Source organism: Crassostrea angulata, chromosome 1 (assembly GCF_025612915.1).
Source record: "Crassostrea angulata isolate pt1a10 chromosome 1, ASM2561291v2, whole genome shotgun sequence".
Taxonomy (NCBI): Eukaryota; Metazoa; Mollusca; class Bivalvia; order Ostreida; family Ostreidae; genus Magallana; species Magallana angulata.
Window position 1 is genome coordinate 18,008,774 of NC_069111.1, and position 19,368 is coordinate 18,028,141.

Here is a 19,368-nt window from a genome sequence, read left to right on the forward strand (position 1 = left end):
AGCATTGACCCCTTTAAGCCCAGTAGTGTTCAGAGGTTTTGACATTGTAACTTAATTGTGGTTTATAAAAAAAATCTCTTAAGAAGATATAACTTGTCCTTTTCAAGGTTATTTATTAGATTGTCAGATTATTAAATATGGTAAATATATCTGAACATTTAAATGTATTTTTACAATTGACAGCTGTATTGAAAAGTAAATGCAGACCAGTATGTTCTAAATTTGGACAAATACAGTTATAGCACCCCAATTATATATGACTTTACTCATTTTAGATTAGGGGATATTATTTTTGTCATGTGCGTCAATGCAAATGATGAACTACTTGATTAGCTATTAGTTAAGAAATTGTGCAGTTTGCCAAGCCAATAATGAATTTTCAAAAGTGACTAATTCACTGTTATTCCTGACCACAAGGTCTAGAATTATATACCGTTTAATAATACTTTTGATATATCTTAACTGTGAATTGATAGAGGTTTGATAATTAATGCAGTGAATTGCAACCTTAAATTTCTCCACTGTTGAAATTTAATTAATGTTAATAGATATTGGATGTAATTACTGGGTGCTGTAATGCAGTGATTTGCAAATATATATCTATTATATATATAAATTTCTCCTCTGTTGGTAGAGGTCTGCCACTTTGTGGGGGTAAATGCCACCAAGTGCAAAATCTGTGTATCTATAAAGCCACAAGAGTATATATCTTCTCAAAGTTTGAAATATTGCAGGTCTTTCTGCATGTATATACTGCAGGCACAGATTAATTTGGTTAGGAGCAGGAGAATTTACTCTGAAGATTGTGTCTTTCCTGTGTATATATCTATCCTTTAAATGACCCCAGCTAGCTTTATACATGGACCAAAATACCAGTTTTTTGAAAAAAGCCTCCCAAACTATTTAGTGAATCATTTATGAAATTCGGTGCGGATTTTGTCTGTCAGTTTTGTTGGCGTATTGATTGTAGGGCTGACGAGAGACGAGATACAGGTGAGATACTGGAGAATGGCCGAGATTTCTGATTTAGAATTAATCGTTTCTAATGAATCCTATTTGGTTGGTTAGAGGATTACCTGCAGATGAGCATTCAGCCGTGTTAGTGTTGACATTTATTCAATTAGTTTTATTTACTGAATTCTCCAAAACCGTTTTGTTAGAGATAATTCTTTTTAAACTTTTAATGAAAATTTTTTTTCTAAACAGCTACTAGCTTATAGTCTACCTAAAATCTGAAAGCTTCCCCATTTTTAATAAAACGGTTGAAGGGGTGAGTTTTTGTTGTTGTGTTGTTGTTTTTGTTTCTTTTAAGGAGGGTGGGGTGGGGGGTGTTACGTTACATAGGTATTGTTGCTCACATTGATGTGAGCAGGTACGGTCATTATAAATTACATTGACCCTTTTAACTTAAACTTTTCCTAAAATAGAAATGTATGATTAAGCTTTTTTCCCTTGCAAATCTGGATTATTTTGTTCATGTAATAAAATTAAACATGTACTTCAATTCATAAATTGATCTCTTTCCTGTTGCGGTAACAAAATGGGATATGGAGTTTATAGCACCACATACATGGAGCATTATTTTTCATAACCCTGGTCTCCAGGGCTCATTATTTTGTTGCTGAGGATTATGATATTTAGAGTTTTAATTATTATGTATTGATATTAATATTCACTCTCTACAAGAGAGAATATGGTAGGATTCTCCTTTTTATTTGTGGAATATATCGTTGTTCAGTCGGTATGAAGTTAATTGGATGTGTACACTGCGATTTAACAGGTGGGTACGTTTTACAGTAAGTGCAGTTACTGCAAAACTCATGACTGCAAGCAAAGTTCATGTGCAGTAAGATTTCAATGAAAGCGATTAAAGCATTAATGTGTTTGAAAACCATTACGTACTTAATCTTTGGGGTAGGTTGATAAGATTAGGGGTCAGCTATGCTAAACAATGCCGGTGAATTTGTAGAGGTAATTGCAAGCAAACTTCTGGTTTCAAAGGAGTGTTGAGAAAATATTTTTTCTGTGGAAAGTAAATGCTTTTACTGCATGTTTTCTCAATCATAGAGACGTGAATTGAGAAGTAAGTGTGCTATTTAATTTTTGAATTTTCATTTGTATAAGAATTAAACTAAACTGCTAACTAGTAGGGAGGTTTAATTTCCTTGATTTGTTAGACTGGGCCCAGTGAAGTTGAATTTTCTGATCAGATGACTCTCATTTCAATAAAGTAAGTTCATCTGCTGATTCAAAGTTAAAACTGGTGCCTATGTAGTGAAAAAATATAATCAATATGTTTTTGGAAAGGAAGATGGTTTGTGATCAAGGGGTATTTGAGTTTATTATGTCAATTACTTTTATTAGTGATCATTTACTTTAGATAAGATGTAGATATTGAATTTGACTGTTTTTCTTTAGATTTTTAGTGTAATGAAATGAGTAGTGCTGAACATTTATTTAATAATTTTAAGTCTGATTTAGTCACTGTTAATTGATTAGAGATGGAGGAAGTGATGGTTAATACATGTATTAGTATAGAATAAATGAAAAATTGGTCATTCCGATAAATATATTGAATTTTTGTAAAACATTAGGCTTTCTGAGGTAGTATCAGGGTGGAACAATTTTGATTCTTATAAATGTTATTCATTGCATCAGATAAATTTATGATAAGTTCATAGATTAGAGGGAGTGAAACTTAGTTTAGTTTTTTGTAAGCATGAATTCAATTTAAGCATGTTTGTTGTAACTATGTTTAACTGTATGTCTCTGAGGTTATAATAACGTGTGGAAATGCCACCTCGTGGAAAAAATTAAAGGAGTTTAAACAATGTTTAAAAGCTGCCAATGTCTTGCAACATCACCTGTTATTATGTACTGATCAGATATTCTCTAAAATACATGTCCATAGAATTTTATCAATATTTGACAATGAATTAAGATTGCAAGCTCAGGAAATCTTTCTCAGAGAATTAAATTTAGAACTGCTGGTAGTTAATTATCACTCTTTAATCCAAGATTTTAAATCCATACTAATTGTGGTTTATTAAGATTAATAAGTGGAATTTTATTCATTTAAGTCTATCTCGCTCAATTGTTGAGATCATAAAGTTATTTCTATTTCTCGGTTTATATAGTTCAGAGAGTAAAAAAACATCGAAAGTCTGTTTGATCACAGATGAACTGATATTAATCAATGTTAATAGTTCAGTTCAAATACCCAGTACTATTTGTTATTAGAAGTTTTATTATAGTAAAAATGAAACTTTGTTATATGTAATGTATGTATCTTTACTTCATTTTGCCAAATGATGTACCCGGTAGTATGGTCAAATCATTTCTGTTTTAGAGCTTGTAAGTGTTCACAGACTCAATTCATTTGGTTTGTTGTTTAAGTTTTCATAGTTCAGGTTCAGCCATTGTTTCAAATGTTATATACATACAAGAGTTCATTAGATTTTATGAAATATTTAGATGATAAAAAATGTGTCAATAATGCAAAAAACAAATTATCATTGGATATTTCTTTTTAATTCAGGAGGAGATGAGACAGTATGGAAGGAGGAAATTCGGAAGCGTATGGAAGATGAGCTGAACGCTCGAGTACGTGAAGCCCTAGAGACCCCTCCACTCGAACGAGCCGAGCGCCAGCGACTGTCCAATCAACAACAGCAGCAGAGTGCTCGCAGCAAACTTGAGAAACTCAACTCACATCTCCTGTTTGAACTCAACGACAAAAACCATGCATATCTGAAGGCAAGAAAGTGGCGAGCTCTTCAGGCCAAGAAGCAGATGCAAAACTTGATGAGGATGAATTACACCCTGACCCCCGCTCCAACCAGCACTATAGATGTCATCTTCAAAGACAAACTCTCTAAATCCAATCAGGATGAGTTTCCGGGTGTGTTTGGCCTGCAGACTTTTTCAGAAGGAATTAAAGACAGGAACAGTTTAGATAAATACCCCTCCCTTAAACAAATTCACAGACAGTTCTATACCAAGGATGGTTTCCTTGCTGCCTTAGACTCGGGACATTTTCCTGATGGGTCAAAATTTGACTGTAATGAAAATGGTGCATATAAAGACAGATTTGGGGTGTTGAGAGATCAGCATGGCCCCTTCTGGCCAGGGGAGTGGGGCCCACTCTTTCCCACCCCTAGATTCATGTGGTTTACAGACATACCAGAAGAACCCCTGTTTACATCTGCTCACAGTAAGTTTTCTTTTCTGGACCCTTAGGACTACTATAGTAGAGCTCAAGGGTCTTGAGCATTCTCTATATTTTGCCAAAGGAAGAGAATTGGCAGATTAAGTGAATATTTTTATGAGAATGAGTTAAAATAGCAAACTGCTTGCAATAGTGGGCAAATTGCAGCTGGAACACAAAAATATTGAAGTTCAGGATATACAGGTAAGTTATAGCAATTTTCTGTGATAGACAGGTGTGCCAACAGAGAAAGACAACAAGGTAAGGATTTAAAAAGAAGTTGTCTACCTTTGTACAGGCTTTGTACAATCATACTGTATCTACTTCTTGACTAAAGTTTAGTCTGATTCACATGGATGTTTAAAAGCAGCTGTTTCAGTTGGTGTAATTGCTTAATGATAATTAACCTAGCCAAACAGGAGACAAATGCATTAATACTACATAGCACTGATGTGAATGTTTTTGGTTTAGGTAAACCGTAACAAGATTATCAAATAATCTTGAAATGGTATGATGATTATAAAATTTCAAAGGTTTTTACCAAATGGGCATATAAATATTTTTTAGATGTGCATGTATATGTCTGACACATTTCTTAGGTTGTTTAAAAAGCCATGCATTACAAAATTCATAAGTCTAATAAGCCCTTTTCTGTATATATATAAAACTTACTTCTACCAATGAAAATTTATATATTAGGTACAACTGAATTATACTTTAAAAGTTTAGGGAAACAAATGAGTAACACAATTTTGTTTAAAAAAAAAAAATTCCAAAAATATTCATATGTGCGTCATGAACTGATTAAATCCCCTAGCTGGCATCCAGTTTGATTTTGTAAATATTATAATTCAAAATGGGATGGTAAATATAAAAAAAAAAATCTACAAATTTAATTAATTATTTCAATTTGAATAAAGTATGTTATGTAAAATTTTAAAACTGTATCTTATGAAAAGAATTTACTTCCATTAAACGTGACGTGTTCTGGGGGACAACTCTTGTTTGCTTATAGATGTATAGATCTCTCTTGGAGTTATTTAAATTAATCTGGCTTTTTTCAATAGTTGTAAAATGGATCCAGTTATGATGTTAACATTTTAATTTTTTCATTATAATGATCATCCACATTTGGATCATCTTTTCATTTTTAACTCTTCAGTTTGATGCAAAGATAAAAAAGGCAACATAATGTAGCAAAGTTTGATAAGGAGGTGGATTGTTTGATAAGTTACTGTGTTTCGGTTGCCTGGAAATATTTATTAAAATCATTTCCATTGTGAAAGCAATAAATAGATAGTAGAAGTTTTTCTCCAGAAAAAAGTTATTGTAACCTGCAGCTGACATTCACACACTGCAGGTGTTCTGGGCTACCTGGTGTAAAAACTGTCTGTAGAATTCATGATATGCTCCTTCTGACTGGGTTACCTAGTCACGATTTTTACAATATTGCATTGAATTATGTTTATTTTAAAAATTATTAGATAACATATATAAAATGTTCACTGAAATATACAATATGTTTGTACATATATATATATGGTAAGTCAGATAATCAAATCCTGTAAAGCCCTATAAGGGCTTCTCAGAAGATTTGATCATGTTTCAACCAATTTCATATCCCTTTGAACCTTTTTATATTGCTTATTTGTTATTGATTTTTTAAAGGCAGAGAAATTCAAATGAACTTAACTACATGTATAGTTTTATAAACCTGCCAGGTACATACTAGTTCTGGGGTATACATATAGTAAAGCATCAGACAAGGCTAATTAAAGCTTTTAGTTGGTTAATCATTGTTAACAAATTGATGCAGAAATTAACATTTTCGTTCAGTAGGTCATGTAATGAAGACATTTGCAAATAAGAATATTCTAAATGATCTGTTGTTCAATAAGTTATGGTGAGGAATTAACTGAGATGACATCGTGGTTTTGACCCAAGATGCCCTTGCTTTCCCCTCTTTTCTTTTTCTTGATTGACTTTGACATGGCTTAAATTGCTTTCATAAACTCTCTAAACTTGTGATCAATTGGAACTATTTAATTGAGTGATTGCTTGGGTAAAGGTGTACTGGTACATTGCTTTTTATGCTACATTCTATATATTTATTTTAAAAGTACAGACAGGGACGTATATACGTCCCTGGTACAGATGATAAAAACCAACTCCTGTATAAACAGAATTTCATGCCCAATAAAACTTAATGACATAAGTTATCTGAAAAGATAAGTTTCTAAGCAATTATTACTTAGTTATGAAAGTTTTTTAAATCATGCATCAATAACACAAAAATGTTGTGTGTATCTAAAGATTTAATCTTCAGCCACTAAATGGTGCATAATGGAAGTTGTCAATCTGCAATGCATTTCCATTTCTTGCTACATGTATATAACAATCTAAATAAGATTAATTTTTCATATGAATTAAGAATGAAAATTCAAAGTCTAGAAAGGAGAAAAAATTCTGGTTGATACTGTATTCAGGGTAATTTTTGCCCTGGGCCAATTAATTTTTGCCCTATTGTCACTTAACAGTGAACAAATTAAAACAGTTGGTTTTTGAGAAAAATAGTTGCTTTTGGTCTATGGAAGATATTAAGGAAGTTGGATGGTCAACAGATTACCCATCAAATCTATAGGTTAAAATTTTAATCATGGTTTTTTTGTCCATAAATCGTAATATTTCCCCTGATTAGTCTTTTCACTGCAGACTGTCTAAAGAAGGAAGATTTTCAATTGGTATTTCATTTTAAAACATGTTTGTGTATCATGCAAGATGGTTATGCAATTACCCATAACCATGCATTATAAGTAAAGTAAAGTAAGAAAGTGCATTGTTTTTGAAGTCCAAATATTTGTTTCACTGATAAAAAGTAGATACACTGTTTTGATAACAAATTTGTATCCAAGGGGCCGGAAACAAAGATTTTGTAGAGCGAGCAGGACAATGCCTCTGTCTTAAAGCTAATATTTAATCAGGCAATAATATTTTAAATTTCAACAGCTGTGAAAAGTTAAAGCCAACAAAAGACAAAACAAAATTTGGGTCAGTTAGGAGAGGTAGACAAATAAGTAATTAGAATTGTTGTTCTGGTTCATAGAGAAACTATCAAGCCATAGCTTTTTACTCTCCAAAGTCCACTTGCTTTCAATTGACAGCAAATATGAATTATGATTGAAAATTCTTTCTAAGGTATAGAGTTGTTTAAACAGTGCAAATCAAATTTGACCAGGGGTAGATTGCTTCTTTATTTTGGAGAATGACAGTTATTTGGTGACCAATGCCATTTTCTTTCATATGTCACCAAAATGCATTAGCTCCGATACCCCCTTATTTGAAAAAAGTTAATCTATAGATTAAATATAATGTGTTTGTTGGTAGGAGGGGAATATCGAAAAGAATAAAGGGAGGGTTAATAAAGTTTACCTTAATATATATTTCAAGTCATTTTAATGCAAAAACTATATTTTACCCTAGCGAGCATGTCTGCAAGTTAACAAAAGAATGTTGGCTGATTTTCTTTGTTGTACTGGGAGCTGGGCTATTTCTGAAAGCAAAGTAATTTCCAAAGCAGGGGGGCCTCAATTTATTGAGTGTCAGGGATATTGGAATGGAAGGGGGGGGGGCAGTTGGTCTATTTGCAAAAGGCATTATTATGGAACTGCAAATTAAAAGTGATTAATACCATAAGTAAAATACGTAGTCTGAACGGTTTGAAATAACACTTATTGTTCCGAGTTAATGTCTCACGCCTTTATTATTTATGAAAAACGCCCATTAATATCCTAGCTAGTGCTCATGTGCCTTTTCTTAAAAACTCTTTTTTAAAATTTTGGTGGCTCATCAATCCCAATTTTTATTAGAAGTGTGAAAAAAAATTCATTGAATTGTGATGTACCATTTTTCATTTACTTAAATCTTAAGCAGCCTAAATGCTTATCATTCAATCATTCAGAAAGGAGGTTTTAATAGGTATATATATCTACTTTTTGCAATCGGAATGCAGACAAGAGTGCAAGCTGCTAGCTAGCTACTAAGTAGCAATTTAAAGCCTCTAGTTCAAGATTTTTCAAAATTCAAACGAATTCAGCCATTTTCACATTAACTTCCAATATGTTCATGTAAACACAAAATTTGCTTAGCATATAACTTAATAATGTGAGTGAATGCATTTTGGGGTAGTATTTTAACATCTGGTTCAAAAGATGTGCAGATTCTAAGGTATATTCAAAACCAGAGAACAGCTTTGACTGCAACGATGAATGTTTTAATATGGAGCGAGTCTTCGATAAATCCCCTCCATATCAGAAATGAAAGATTTTCTTATGTGATGTGTGAAAAGCAGTCTGCATGACTTTCTTCTTTGAATGAGTATGTGAAATGAGCCGTTAATGAACAAATACCTTTAGATTATTGGCTTACTTCTATCCTCATTTGTCTTCAGATAAAGTCGTACATAATTTGTTGTTCATAGGAATTAAAAGAAATATATTTAAGATCAAACTGATAGTTTGCTGAAAGTTGATCAATGAAGCAAAGACCCAAAAGAAAATTCAATTTGTAATGGTATTCATGTAAAAAGGATTTGTTCATAAAGCTGTAACGGACTAGCAGATCTGTTTGAACCATGAAAGAACTTTAATATTTCTCTATATACATGTGAAAAAACAAAGTTCCATCTCAGTAATATTTCATTGTAAAGCTGTTCCTCTTAACAGACTCATAACATTTATATTATTGTACTGTTGGCCAATACATGTTTAAAGTAAAATGTGTTTTGTTCTAGATGTGCTAAATACATTGTACTTCTTCCTGCCAATGAGTAAGAAATGTTTCTTTGGTTGCCACATATGCTCTTGGTTTGACTCAGTGGTTGCCAAATGGTGTTAAAATGTTGGTTGTATTTGTTTTACTGTAGATTGAAAAATTGACGTATTTGGTAAGCCTCCTCCCGACTGATCGAGCTAGATCCGCAGGTGTGTATTGTCATTTTGGGTACCGTGTCAATAGACAGAAGTGTGCCAATTTTCTAGAATGGCTAGTGACAGTAGGAGTTCTACAAACAGTCTTCACAATACTGGCTAAATTAGAACCCAAAAACTGTCATCACTAGGGAAAGATCTTTGGAAATTGATAGCACTAACAAGACATTCTTTCCATTTCTTTTGTTTGCCTTGTTTTGTTTAATTAATGGATCGAAACACAAAGGCTTTTTTTTTAAGGGATTGTGTTAAATAGTATACATGAGAGAATGGCATTCTAATTATTAGTAGACCTTTGGAAAGCAAGGTTTTGTTGGAACAACAGGAGTGAATTGATCCAGATAGAAAAACCTTTGTATGAAACTCGCAGCTAGTCACATGACTTGGGTCTCCCCTCTCTCCGTGTTGTGTGGATATAGTCATACACCTTCGATACTTGCCATTTCGTTTAAATGGAAAAAAAGGAACTGATCAATGGATAAACTCAGTATTCATTAGCTTTGGGGATCTTGACAGGATGTCTTGGATTGTCCGCTCTGTGGTCAGCAATACAACTATCTGTCTTCTAGTGCATACTCAGTGTGTCAATATTTAAATGTGATCGGCAGATCCAGCTGCCAAGTTAAGGGTAGTTTTACAGAAAAACCAAGGAGAAACTTCATGAGAAAGTCAGACCCTTAGGTATGTAGTTTTCTCTGGGGCCTTCGATGAGATGATTAATATGTGAAGAAAAGGATAAAACTTTTATCTATTTATTCAAGAAATTTGTTATAATGGAATCGGATTTTAAATAAATGATCTTCGGGTTGACTCTTTTAATGTCAACATATTTATCTTCAGTTCTACTTCTAAAGGCTTTAATATGTTAAGTTATTGTTTCTTTAGATGTTTTAAGGGGTAAGATATGAATCCATTGTCTTGAAATGTTGGACATTTTTTTTCCACAGGTTTTCATGGTGAGAGAATGAGTGAATATCTTTATGTTTTATCAGTCTATCTTCTGTGCTTGTCACTTGACAATGGGTATTACTTATTTCATTGTGTATTCCTTTTAAAAAGAGTATTTAGCAACCTGAAAAAGAAGGTGTTTTATAAAGTAGCCGGTTGACCTGCTGTTTAAATATAACAGGACTTTTTTGAAAGGGGGTGGGAGGCGAGCAAAAGTGTTCAAAGATCAGACACCAATTTTCTGTGATGTGGTTATTGCTCAGATTGTGAGAAATGCCTTTGGGTTTTTCAAGAGCCTGTCATCTTGTCACTGCGTAACAAATAGTGTGCACTGAAGGTTGATTTTTCTTTCAAAAATATAAGGTTCTTTTGATATCAGTTTGGGTGGGATTTTTAGAGAAGGAAGGCATGTATTTTAATCTGAGTAAAGAAGAGAAACACTGTCTTCAAAGTTCAGATCATCTACTCTGGTGATAAGAAGTATGCTTGTATTAATTAACACCATTTGTATTGATGTATGGCCCAGGTTAAGTAGATTTGTTAGAAAAAAAGGTTCTTAAATTCATGGTCCTTAAATTCATGTTCCTATGTATATATTGTATCCCAGCTCTAAGCTACTCAATACATGTATAAAGTACTGTGGAATCATTTTTATTCTTTCTTTTTTTGGGGGGGGGGGGTTCTGTTCATGGATAGCCAAATTTTTCCTGGTTTGTGGGGAAGTAATTTTGTTAGTAAAAAATTTGGGATAATTTTAATAAAAATTAAACAAATGCTTGTATATACATGTACATGTATGTCCGTGGGGATGTAAATTGGTGGGCAAGGGTTACCAACGAAAGCCATGAACATTGGTCCCCCACGAACAATGAATATTCCACAGTATTCTTTCTCATATTCACAATTTCGATACTGGTTGAATGAAAATAACGATTTGATAGGTTGTTATTGAAGAGTTGCTGTTGAAGTATGTAGATTGCATGGTTTCACATATGGATTAAACAGAAGTCTTCTTGCTAGCTAATGTTGCAGAATTTAGTGGTGTTTTTTGTTACATGTATGGATTGATAAAGACAATTTTCAGTGGTGAATTGTCAAAGTATTCATAATCATATAAAGCAATTAAGGCTTATGATCATTGACATATGCTACATTGAGTTTAATAAAAATATATATATCCAAATACTGTAAATTCCTTATTTTACGCAAGTACTAAGTTCCGTGATTTCGCTGTTTTTTAATATATAGTGAGGATATAAAATTGCAATGGCTAATTTATTTGTTATAATTTCCTATAGTTCAAAACCGTCTGAAAAATAAAAGCGAGATTTTAAAATCTCCAAGGGTAGCTTCTCACGATTTTACACGGATATTAATTCCTCTTTTTTTATTAGGAATCTACAGTAATGTGTAGGAAACTATAAAAGATCATCAAAATATTTCAATGTTTTCAGATATTTACGGAAACATACCTTGAATTCTACATCAAGTTTTGTGATAAATAGGTATAAATGCTTGTAAGTGCAATTTTGGCAAAACTTGCATCACAAGGTGTTTCTAAATAGGGAAAGCAAATCTTTACAGCTTTAATCTTTCAGCGAAAAAAAATACTTGTGTCCGGGTGGAGCAAGATATGGCTGAATATTATCGCAAAGCAAACCTTCTGTGCATAGCAGTGTCAGGAATGCCAGATATAGGAAAGTATATCGAAGCCGTCGTAATAAACGACAATTTATACAGACATGACAAGAACCCAGTGACATTCAAGTCAACAAACCCGCGCTGATTATAAACTCTACTCATTTGCACAACTCATGTTTTTTCCTGTCTATTTGGATGGCAAAGTAATCAAACACGACCAGGAGTTTTCAATTTCAAATTTGTTCAAATTGATTTTTGATAGGAGTAAATATTTGACTTATTTTCAGATTTGTTAAGATTTTTTTCCTATCATGCAAGTTTAAAATTGATGTGTTTGAGGTTCAGGGTTTCTTTAAGTGAAGGTTATATTCAAGCTGTTTTTAAGATTGCATAAGAGGAGGTTTTAAAAATTGATTTATTGTGTTATGAATTACTTCAGAAAAAAAAAAGGATAATCTCTTCATTATTGAAAAAAAATGTTAAATAGAATGAGGATACTTTCTAAACTGCAGCATGATTAACAAAATGTTCGAACAATGTTCCATCTAAGATTAAATAGTAAAGGTTTTCGTTTGATAATATGGAATTTAAGTGTCCCAGTTTGAATACGGTAAATATATGGAACACCCAATTTGATCATCTTATGTAAATAAAAAAAAAATTTGTATGAAGGAAAACAAGAACGATATAATTTTGTGGTGGTCACCGCAAAAAAGAGACACGTTTTATTGGAACAATTACTGTATACATGGTAATTTTCGCCTTTCTATACCTCAAACAATTTCGCCCCGTCTTGAATTCGCCCATGCAGACACAGTTGTATTAAAGAGATAAATTGAAGAAATTGGGATTTGCACAGCGTAGTCTTAAATTCGCCCGCTGACAACAAGGGCAATAGGGGTGAAAATAAAACGGAGGGGAATATTTCCCTTATCCACGGGTTAGAGAGGTTGCATGGCCAACTCCACTTAATTCACAAATGAAGACAAAATTTTGGCTAATGGTGGTAAATGGCCTATCTTGACATCCTAACCTATGCTTTGTTTATAAAGACACAAGGTCTTCCAGCCATTCCACTTTAAAAGTAAATGTTTAAATAACAAAATTGGTCCAACAAGTTTCAATATTGAATTTATTAAGAAACAAAATATGTCATTTAATCTGGCTTACTGATAAAGTGAAATGATATTGAAGACATGATTGAATTTGGATTGTCTGTTATTGGTAAACATTGTGTTGTTGCTAGTTTCATTGGCAATTTTGCTAGTTTAATGAGCCATCTTATTTGCTGGCGAGGGTATAAAGAAGATTTACCTAAAAAGTTTTTATTACCAGTAGCTCTATGTAACTAGTATGTTGGAAACGCCTAACTTTGGAATTTAATTACTTTTTTGTTTGTCACTGTTGAAGACTTGTAAGGGATTGTAGTACATTTTAGAACAATAGTGCCCATGTATTTTCAACAGGAGTTTCCTGTATGCTTCATAAATACTTGCGATACAATCGGAAGCCTATAAGGAGAACTGATGTAATTTGGGAATTGTAACTTATTCAGAATCTTCAACAGGCAGAATTGCATGAGGAAATTCTCCAAGTACATCTCTCTTAGTTCATGAAAATTAAATTGAGTTTTAACTCTCAGAATAAATAAGGACAGGATAATGAGTCAAAACAAACAAACTAACTCTCTCTCTCTCTCTCTCTCTCTCTCTCTCTCTCTCTCTCTCTCTCTCTCTCAGGGATTAATGCAGAAATTATTTATGCTATTATATAAAATTGAAATGAAACTTTGTATATTTTGTCTTTAAAATGGTAATGTATGTGACAAAAGTACATGAACTGGTAAAAATTATTTATGCTAAGGAATTGCAAAACTTGCCATTTATATATATAAGCTCTAACTTTATATTTTATATTCAGTTTATAACAAGTGAAAAATCTTTTTCCCCTTTATATATCTGCTCAACTTATGTCGGTGTATGCTAGCTCTGTAGAGAAATTTAAAGCAGTTCTATATTTTTCCCCTTCAGAAGAACACAATACTCCCAAAGGCAAGTTAAGGTGATACACAATTAGCCATTTCTTGCGAATTTGATTTCTATGTACATCTTTTCCTAAATAAACCTCCCTACGACACCTTTTGCATTGACTACCAATAAAGGGAGCATTTCAATAGCTGCCTCAAGCACCCGCACTATATTTTGGTGTAGACTTTTTGCACTTAATTAGGAATTCCTATGCATTTAACATATATTTGTACAGCAGTCTTACATTCAAAATATAGAAAGAATTGTTGAACCAATTTCTTGTGTCAATAAGCCAACACAATAAAAGAGGCCCATATAGTGGAAAGAAAGCCTTTTTCAATGAATGTATGTGTTAAGTGTAAGATGCAAATTCTAATGGTGTTACTGTTCGGTATAAAATTAAAAGTTAGACATCTGTATTTATCGTCTTGTCACGCTTAAAGATTTTTGCATCAGAAGTTGTCAGAATATTTTCACTTACAAAAGTTTCCTTCAATTGAGGTTATGTTGAGTTACATGTATATTACTGAATCTCAGTCGGCACTGCAAAAGGGAAGTAAATCTTACCTAAACATTAGATCTTGCATAACATAACCTTTGATTCTCCAAGACATTATGTAAACTTGTTGAAGAGAGGAGAAACATTGTTATTTGGATTTAAGATTGTCTGTATGCGTGTCAATAGCTTGCTTTTGCTTTTCGTAAAATATTTGATCACTTTGGAATCGTTCTTTTATAAGTTTGTTTTCCTTGCGTCTCAGGCACTCTTATCAAGTACAGGTATACTTAATTCAGTGAAAATCATGTTTTAATATTTTTCTTTTAAAGAGTTTTACTTTAAAAGCAATTCTCTAAATGAATCATTTAAATTTTCATTCAAATTTGAACTGTTCATATAAATCCTTAATGTACATGAACTGGTATCTATACAGAAAATGAAAAACCAACTAAAAGCATGATTTGATATTACCATATGAACGAAATGTACCAGCAATCAAATTATTATTCAATATACTGGTACATGTATTGAAAAATAAGTACCGTATACAAACATGTATAGAGTGTTTTATGACTTCAGCCTCTCTCTCTCTCTCTCTCTCTCTCTCTCTCTCTCTCTCTCTCTCTCAGGGGATGCAGAAATTATTAATGCTATACAAAGTTGATTTGAAAATATTTATATTTTGTCATTAAAATGGTAATGTATGTGGCAAAAGTACATGAACTGGTAAAATTTGCAAAACTTGCCATTTAAGATAAAATAAGTATACAAACATGTATATAGTGTTTTATGACTTCGACTGCTCTTTGATAAGATTTCAGCAATGAGAATTTCAGTTAAAAATTAATGAAGGGAGTTGATGTAATGACAAAGGAGATTGCAAGTGTTGACTTTACCAATGTTAAATTTGCATTTGATTACAGCGTATAGCCATAATTTGAGGCTAGAGAACCGTTTGTCTTTTTGTCAATTTTACTTTCAGTGTTTGCAAGACTATTGATTATATTGATCAGTGGAATCGCATTGTGATTATGTGTTTCAATGGCCCGTTTACCAGCACTTTTCCAAACTAGTAGGCGCCATGTGAACAAAAATGTTGGCAAAATTGAAGGAATATTTTTTGGGCTGATTGCATAACTGTGTAATTAGCTCTGCAATCAATTGGTTGATCAGAAGCAAACTCTTACTGTGAGGGTGTAACATTTGGAATTTCATACAGAAATACTTTTTTCTTTGAAAAATTGGCCCAGTTAGTCCGAAATATGTGTAAAGCACGTGTCTATACCGGTATTGGCATTGTTCGATGAAATGAGTTTGTGATTGTGAGCTATCTACAACAATGGCTTTCTTTGATGAGATTTCTTCTTCCTAGCACCTGACAATTTGTCTGTTCTGGTATTAAACTAATATTTTATTTTAAATTAATCTTATGAAAAAATCTAAACCTGTTTTCATTTGTGAGAGAATCTTCATAAAGATCATTATCAGTGCAATGGGATTATGTCTCGGTAACAAACCTTTGCTGTAATTTGTGACGGCATATCTTTGTATCTTTAATAACGATGTGATAAAATAAATAAAATATGATATATGGTGGAGGATTTGTAACAGAGATCCCTCTCTCAAGTTGTAATTTAGCTGCCAGTTTATCATTTTGTGATTTGAACTTGCCAGATTATTTCCAGTGAACTTTCTCTGTGGAGTAAATATAAGCGGGATTGTAGATCATGTACAGAGGTGCACCGAGGTGCCGTCAGAAAACATATTTTCTGAACGTGTCTTTCTTCAAGGACTGACAACTGACAGTCGATCAGATCTGAGTTCGATCTCCTCGGTCACCTAAAGAGGGCCAACACTGGGGGGATTATTGTTTGCTGGGTGAGAAACCAAACCCATTAGAACATTAATGTCAAACTTACAAACAATTTAATTCACTTCATTCAACATTGTCATTTAAATAGGTGGAAAACAAGGCTATAGTGAATTTAACCATGTTGACAAGAATGTCCTAGCTGTGGTGATGCTATTAAGATATATGTTTTTAAAAGGACTTATAATCTATAAATAGGGCAGAATTAAGGCCTTTTCAGAGATAATTCTGCATATCTGTGAAAATATTGTTCCGTCTGCTTTTGGTAGTGTGGGGGGATTACAACCTTTCTTGATATACAGTCGTGTTGTTTCTTTGTTGCACCTGTGAAGTTTTTGTTTTCATTTACCTTTTGTATCACGGTGTGGGGAAAGGTGGATTTAAACTGAAGTGCACGGACGTGAGTTAGCAGGGAACAGATCTCCCTTTCTAGCAACGAGCAGGGACTTTGTTTTAGCGGGCAGGGAATTTATGGCTGTCATCTTGTTGAAAGGTTTTTGGGACTCTTGAATACACTTTCAAGTTGGCCATATATTTGGCAAGGGAGAGGACAGATAGAGGTGCTAGATTTTCCAACACGCCATTCCGTGTCTAAATTTTTTCTGTCAACGACTGGAGTGTTCTAAGAAGCCGTGAAATGGGATTGAATTTGTCTAATAACTTCTAAAACAACAGTGGACTGAGTCAATATTGGGCCAAATTTCACTTAAAACTAAGTGTTCATAAATTTGTGTAGTGTCTTTTCAAACATTTGGCTCTAAGAGTGCAAGTGCTGTTTGTCAAACGTCGTAGGGCACAAGAATAATTTTTCCAAGGCATTTTTGTTGTTTGGGAACATTGAAGTGGTTCACTTTCAGGGATTAGAGTGGCAGTTTCTGATTTTATTAATGTTCTAGAAATTAATGACTGCAGTTGTAGTGTCATTCAATGATGAATGACTGTTTGCCTTGTGCAAGAGAACTTGGTTTCTTCACTCACTCTCTCACCATGGAAGCCAAAGACAGTGGCCGATTGTCTCCGCACACTACAAAACAGTACGTTAAGATTCACAATATGTCACAGGGTACCGGAGTCACTCGGCGACGTCAGCTGACCTTTGCCCACCTGTATCTCTCGCCAGCCTCTCTTTCACGATGTCCACAACAAACGTCAGCCAATATCAATGTAATGTCCGAGGACCAAAATTTGTTTGAGAAAAAAGTGACCACTATGCCACAACATTCTAAAAAAAGCATGTTGGAGTGATTTTTTTTTTTTTTGGATTAATTCATTGTAGGGAGACTAAAGAATATAGAATACTCAGTTTTTTGTTTAAACTTTTGTGTTTTGAGGTAAATATAGTACATTTTTGAAGAGTGATGATTAAGTGAATCAACTCTTATGGATAGGATTGTGATATTTATTAAAAGGGTATATTTAATTTGTGATGAAAAATGACATCAGAGATTTTGCAAACGGCAGCCGCTAACAATTTACTAAAGACTAGTTATTGGAATTACTCCGAGCAACTTGAGGACTTTATAGCCAGATACAAGACTCGGCCCCCAGATATCAAATTCTGGCCGTACGGCCCTTACTGGCCAAAGTTTTACGAAGATGAGGTACAAGAGACGCCAAAACATCTTGATAATTGGCCTTCGTATGTGGAACCCTTGCTAAGAGGACCTAACAGAGGTAAGTGTTATATAGTACAAGCCCACAAGGACATTGACCACTTTTGACCAATTAACAGTTTACTGGTAAGTTTGTGGCTATTGGTAAGTTTGTTTAAATAATGTGGTCCATGAAAAAATTGATACTTCTCTTGACATAGTGGAAGAAAAGTGTCAATGATTCTTATATTTGCATTTGAAATTCATTAATAATTTATTGTTGGCAGCTGGGGAATAAATATATATTTGTCTAGAACATTATGTGCCAACTCTGCATGCATTCAAAGATATGAAGTGATTTTTTTTTTTTTATCTTTTAAAAATGTTATCCTTGTTTCAGTTTATTCAATGAGTTAAAACAAACATATCCATTAAATTGATATTAATATAATAGTATGGATCAATGGTATATCAATATTGCATGCTACTGATATGAGAAAATGGGGTGAAATGGACAGGTTTGGGGGGAGAGAGAATCATTCAAATCTATTGGTAGACCTTTGTTATTCAAACACTTTGAAACGTCTTAAAATCCCGAGTCAATACACTTAATCCTTGGGTGAATATATTGATCATTAAAATGCCAATATTAATATTGACCATATTTTGGATAAGGATGTCATATTCTTTTGATTATTCAATAGTGAGCAGAGAGTAGTTCAACTTTCTATTGCCCCTCGTCATGATCTGGGTAATTAATGTTTTCTCAAGTTTTCATATATCCTGCCATTTACTCTATTTTGTAAGATATCTGTACTCTTTCAGGATCAAAGTTTTACGTCATTTTTCTCATTTCTTTGCGTAAGCAGTAGTCTAGTGTTAATGGAATAAATACTGTACAAGAGGTACTTGTGGGATTCGGATCTTTAGTTCGAAGAAAGGATTTCTCGGGGGGGCTTTGGTAGAAGTACTTTTTGGTCAATGCCGAAATTTATCGCTGTTATCACAAGGAATAAAGAAGGGCAAAAGGGGCATTTTCTTTGACACCAATTGAAAAATTAGGACTTTGAAAAATATTTTATCAGATAAATTTTCTGTAGTTTGCATAATAAGATTAGTGGAACACTCAATTAATTTAAAACAATAATATTTTTAAAAAGGGAATGAAAAACATGAAATAAGCAATTTACAAATACATGTACTTATAAAGAATCAAAATTTTGACAATTTGAAATTAAATGCATTGTAAATTACTTTTTATAGATCAGCAGTTTACAAAAACTTTTGACAACCAGCAGACACCATATACCTCAAAATGGCGGGGAGTGCTGATAGTGTACGATTCGGAACGAAGCAGTCGCGACCACTCTCCGCAGCCGGTACCGGAGGGGTGCTGTCCGAACCTTGTCTTTGAATCCAGATTTGAAAGTGGAAATTTAAGACAAGCTCGTAGAGTGTAAGTTTAGCTTCGAATCAATTAATGGAAATATTTGATTATTTACAAATTATTTGCATAAAATGTATGTCAATAAAAAAAAATCAAAAGAAAATTGATTTTGAATACGAACATATTGAAACATATACTACCTGTTTTGTGGG

At 33.2% G+C, this 19,368-nt stretch overlaps 1 protein-coding gene across 45 annotated transcripts in view; it reads left to right on the forward strand.

The window, feature by feature from the left end:
* The window catches only part of LOC128169251 (cytosolic carboxypeptidase 2-like), a 63,172-nt gene that overhangs the window by 24,462 nt on the left and 19,342 nt on the right, over window positions 1–19,368 (forward strand). For 43 of the 45 annotated variants that reach the window (XR_008241544.1, XM_052835424.1, XM_052835421.1 and 40 more), the window contains 2 exons: window positions 3,539–4,213; window positions 19,033–19,225. Coding sequence is in view for 44 of the 45 variants with exons in the window: in XM_052835424.1 (XP_052691384.1) it covers window positions 3,539–4,213; window positions 19,033–19,225 (868 nt within the window). In the remaining variant the exon portion in view is untranslated. Of the gene's footprint in view, window positions 1–1,958; window positions 2,084–3,538; window positions 4,214–9,598; window positions 9,874–17,239; window positions 17,852–19,032; window positions 19,226–19,368 lie in introns of those variants that run through there. The other 2 variants (XM_052835595.1, XM_052835645.1) reach the window with 2 other exon arrangements.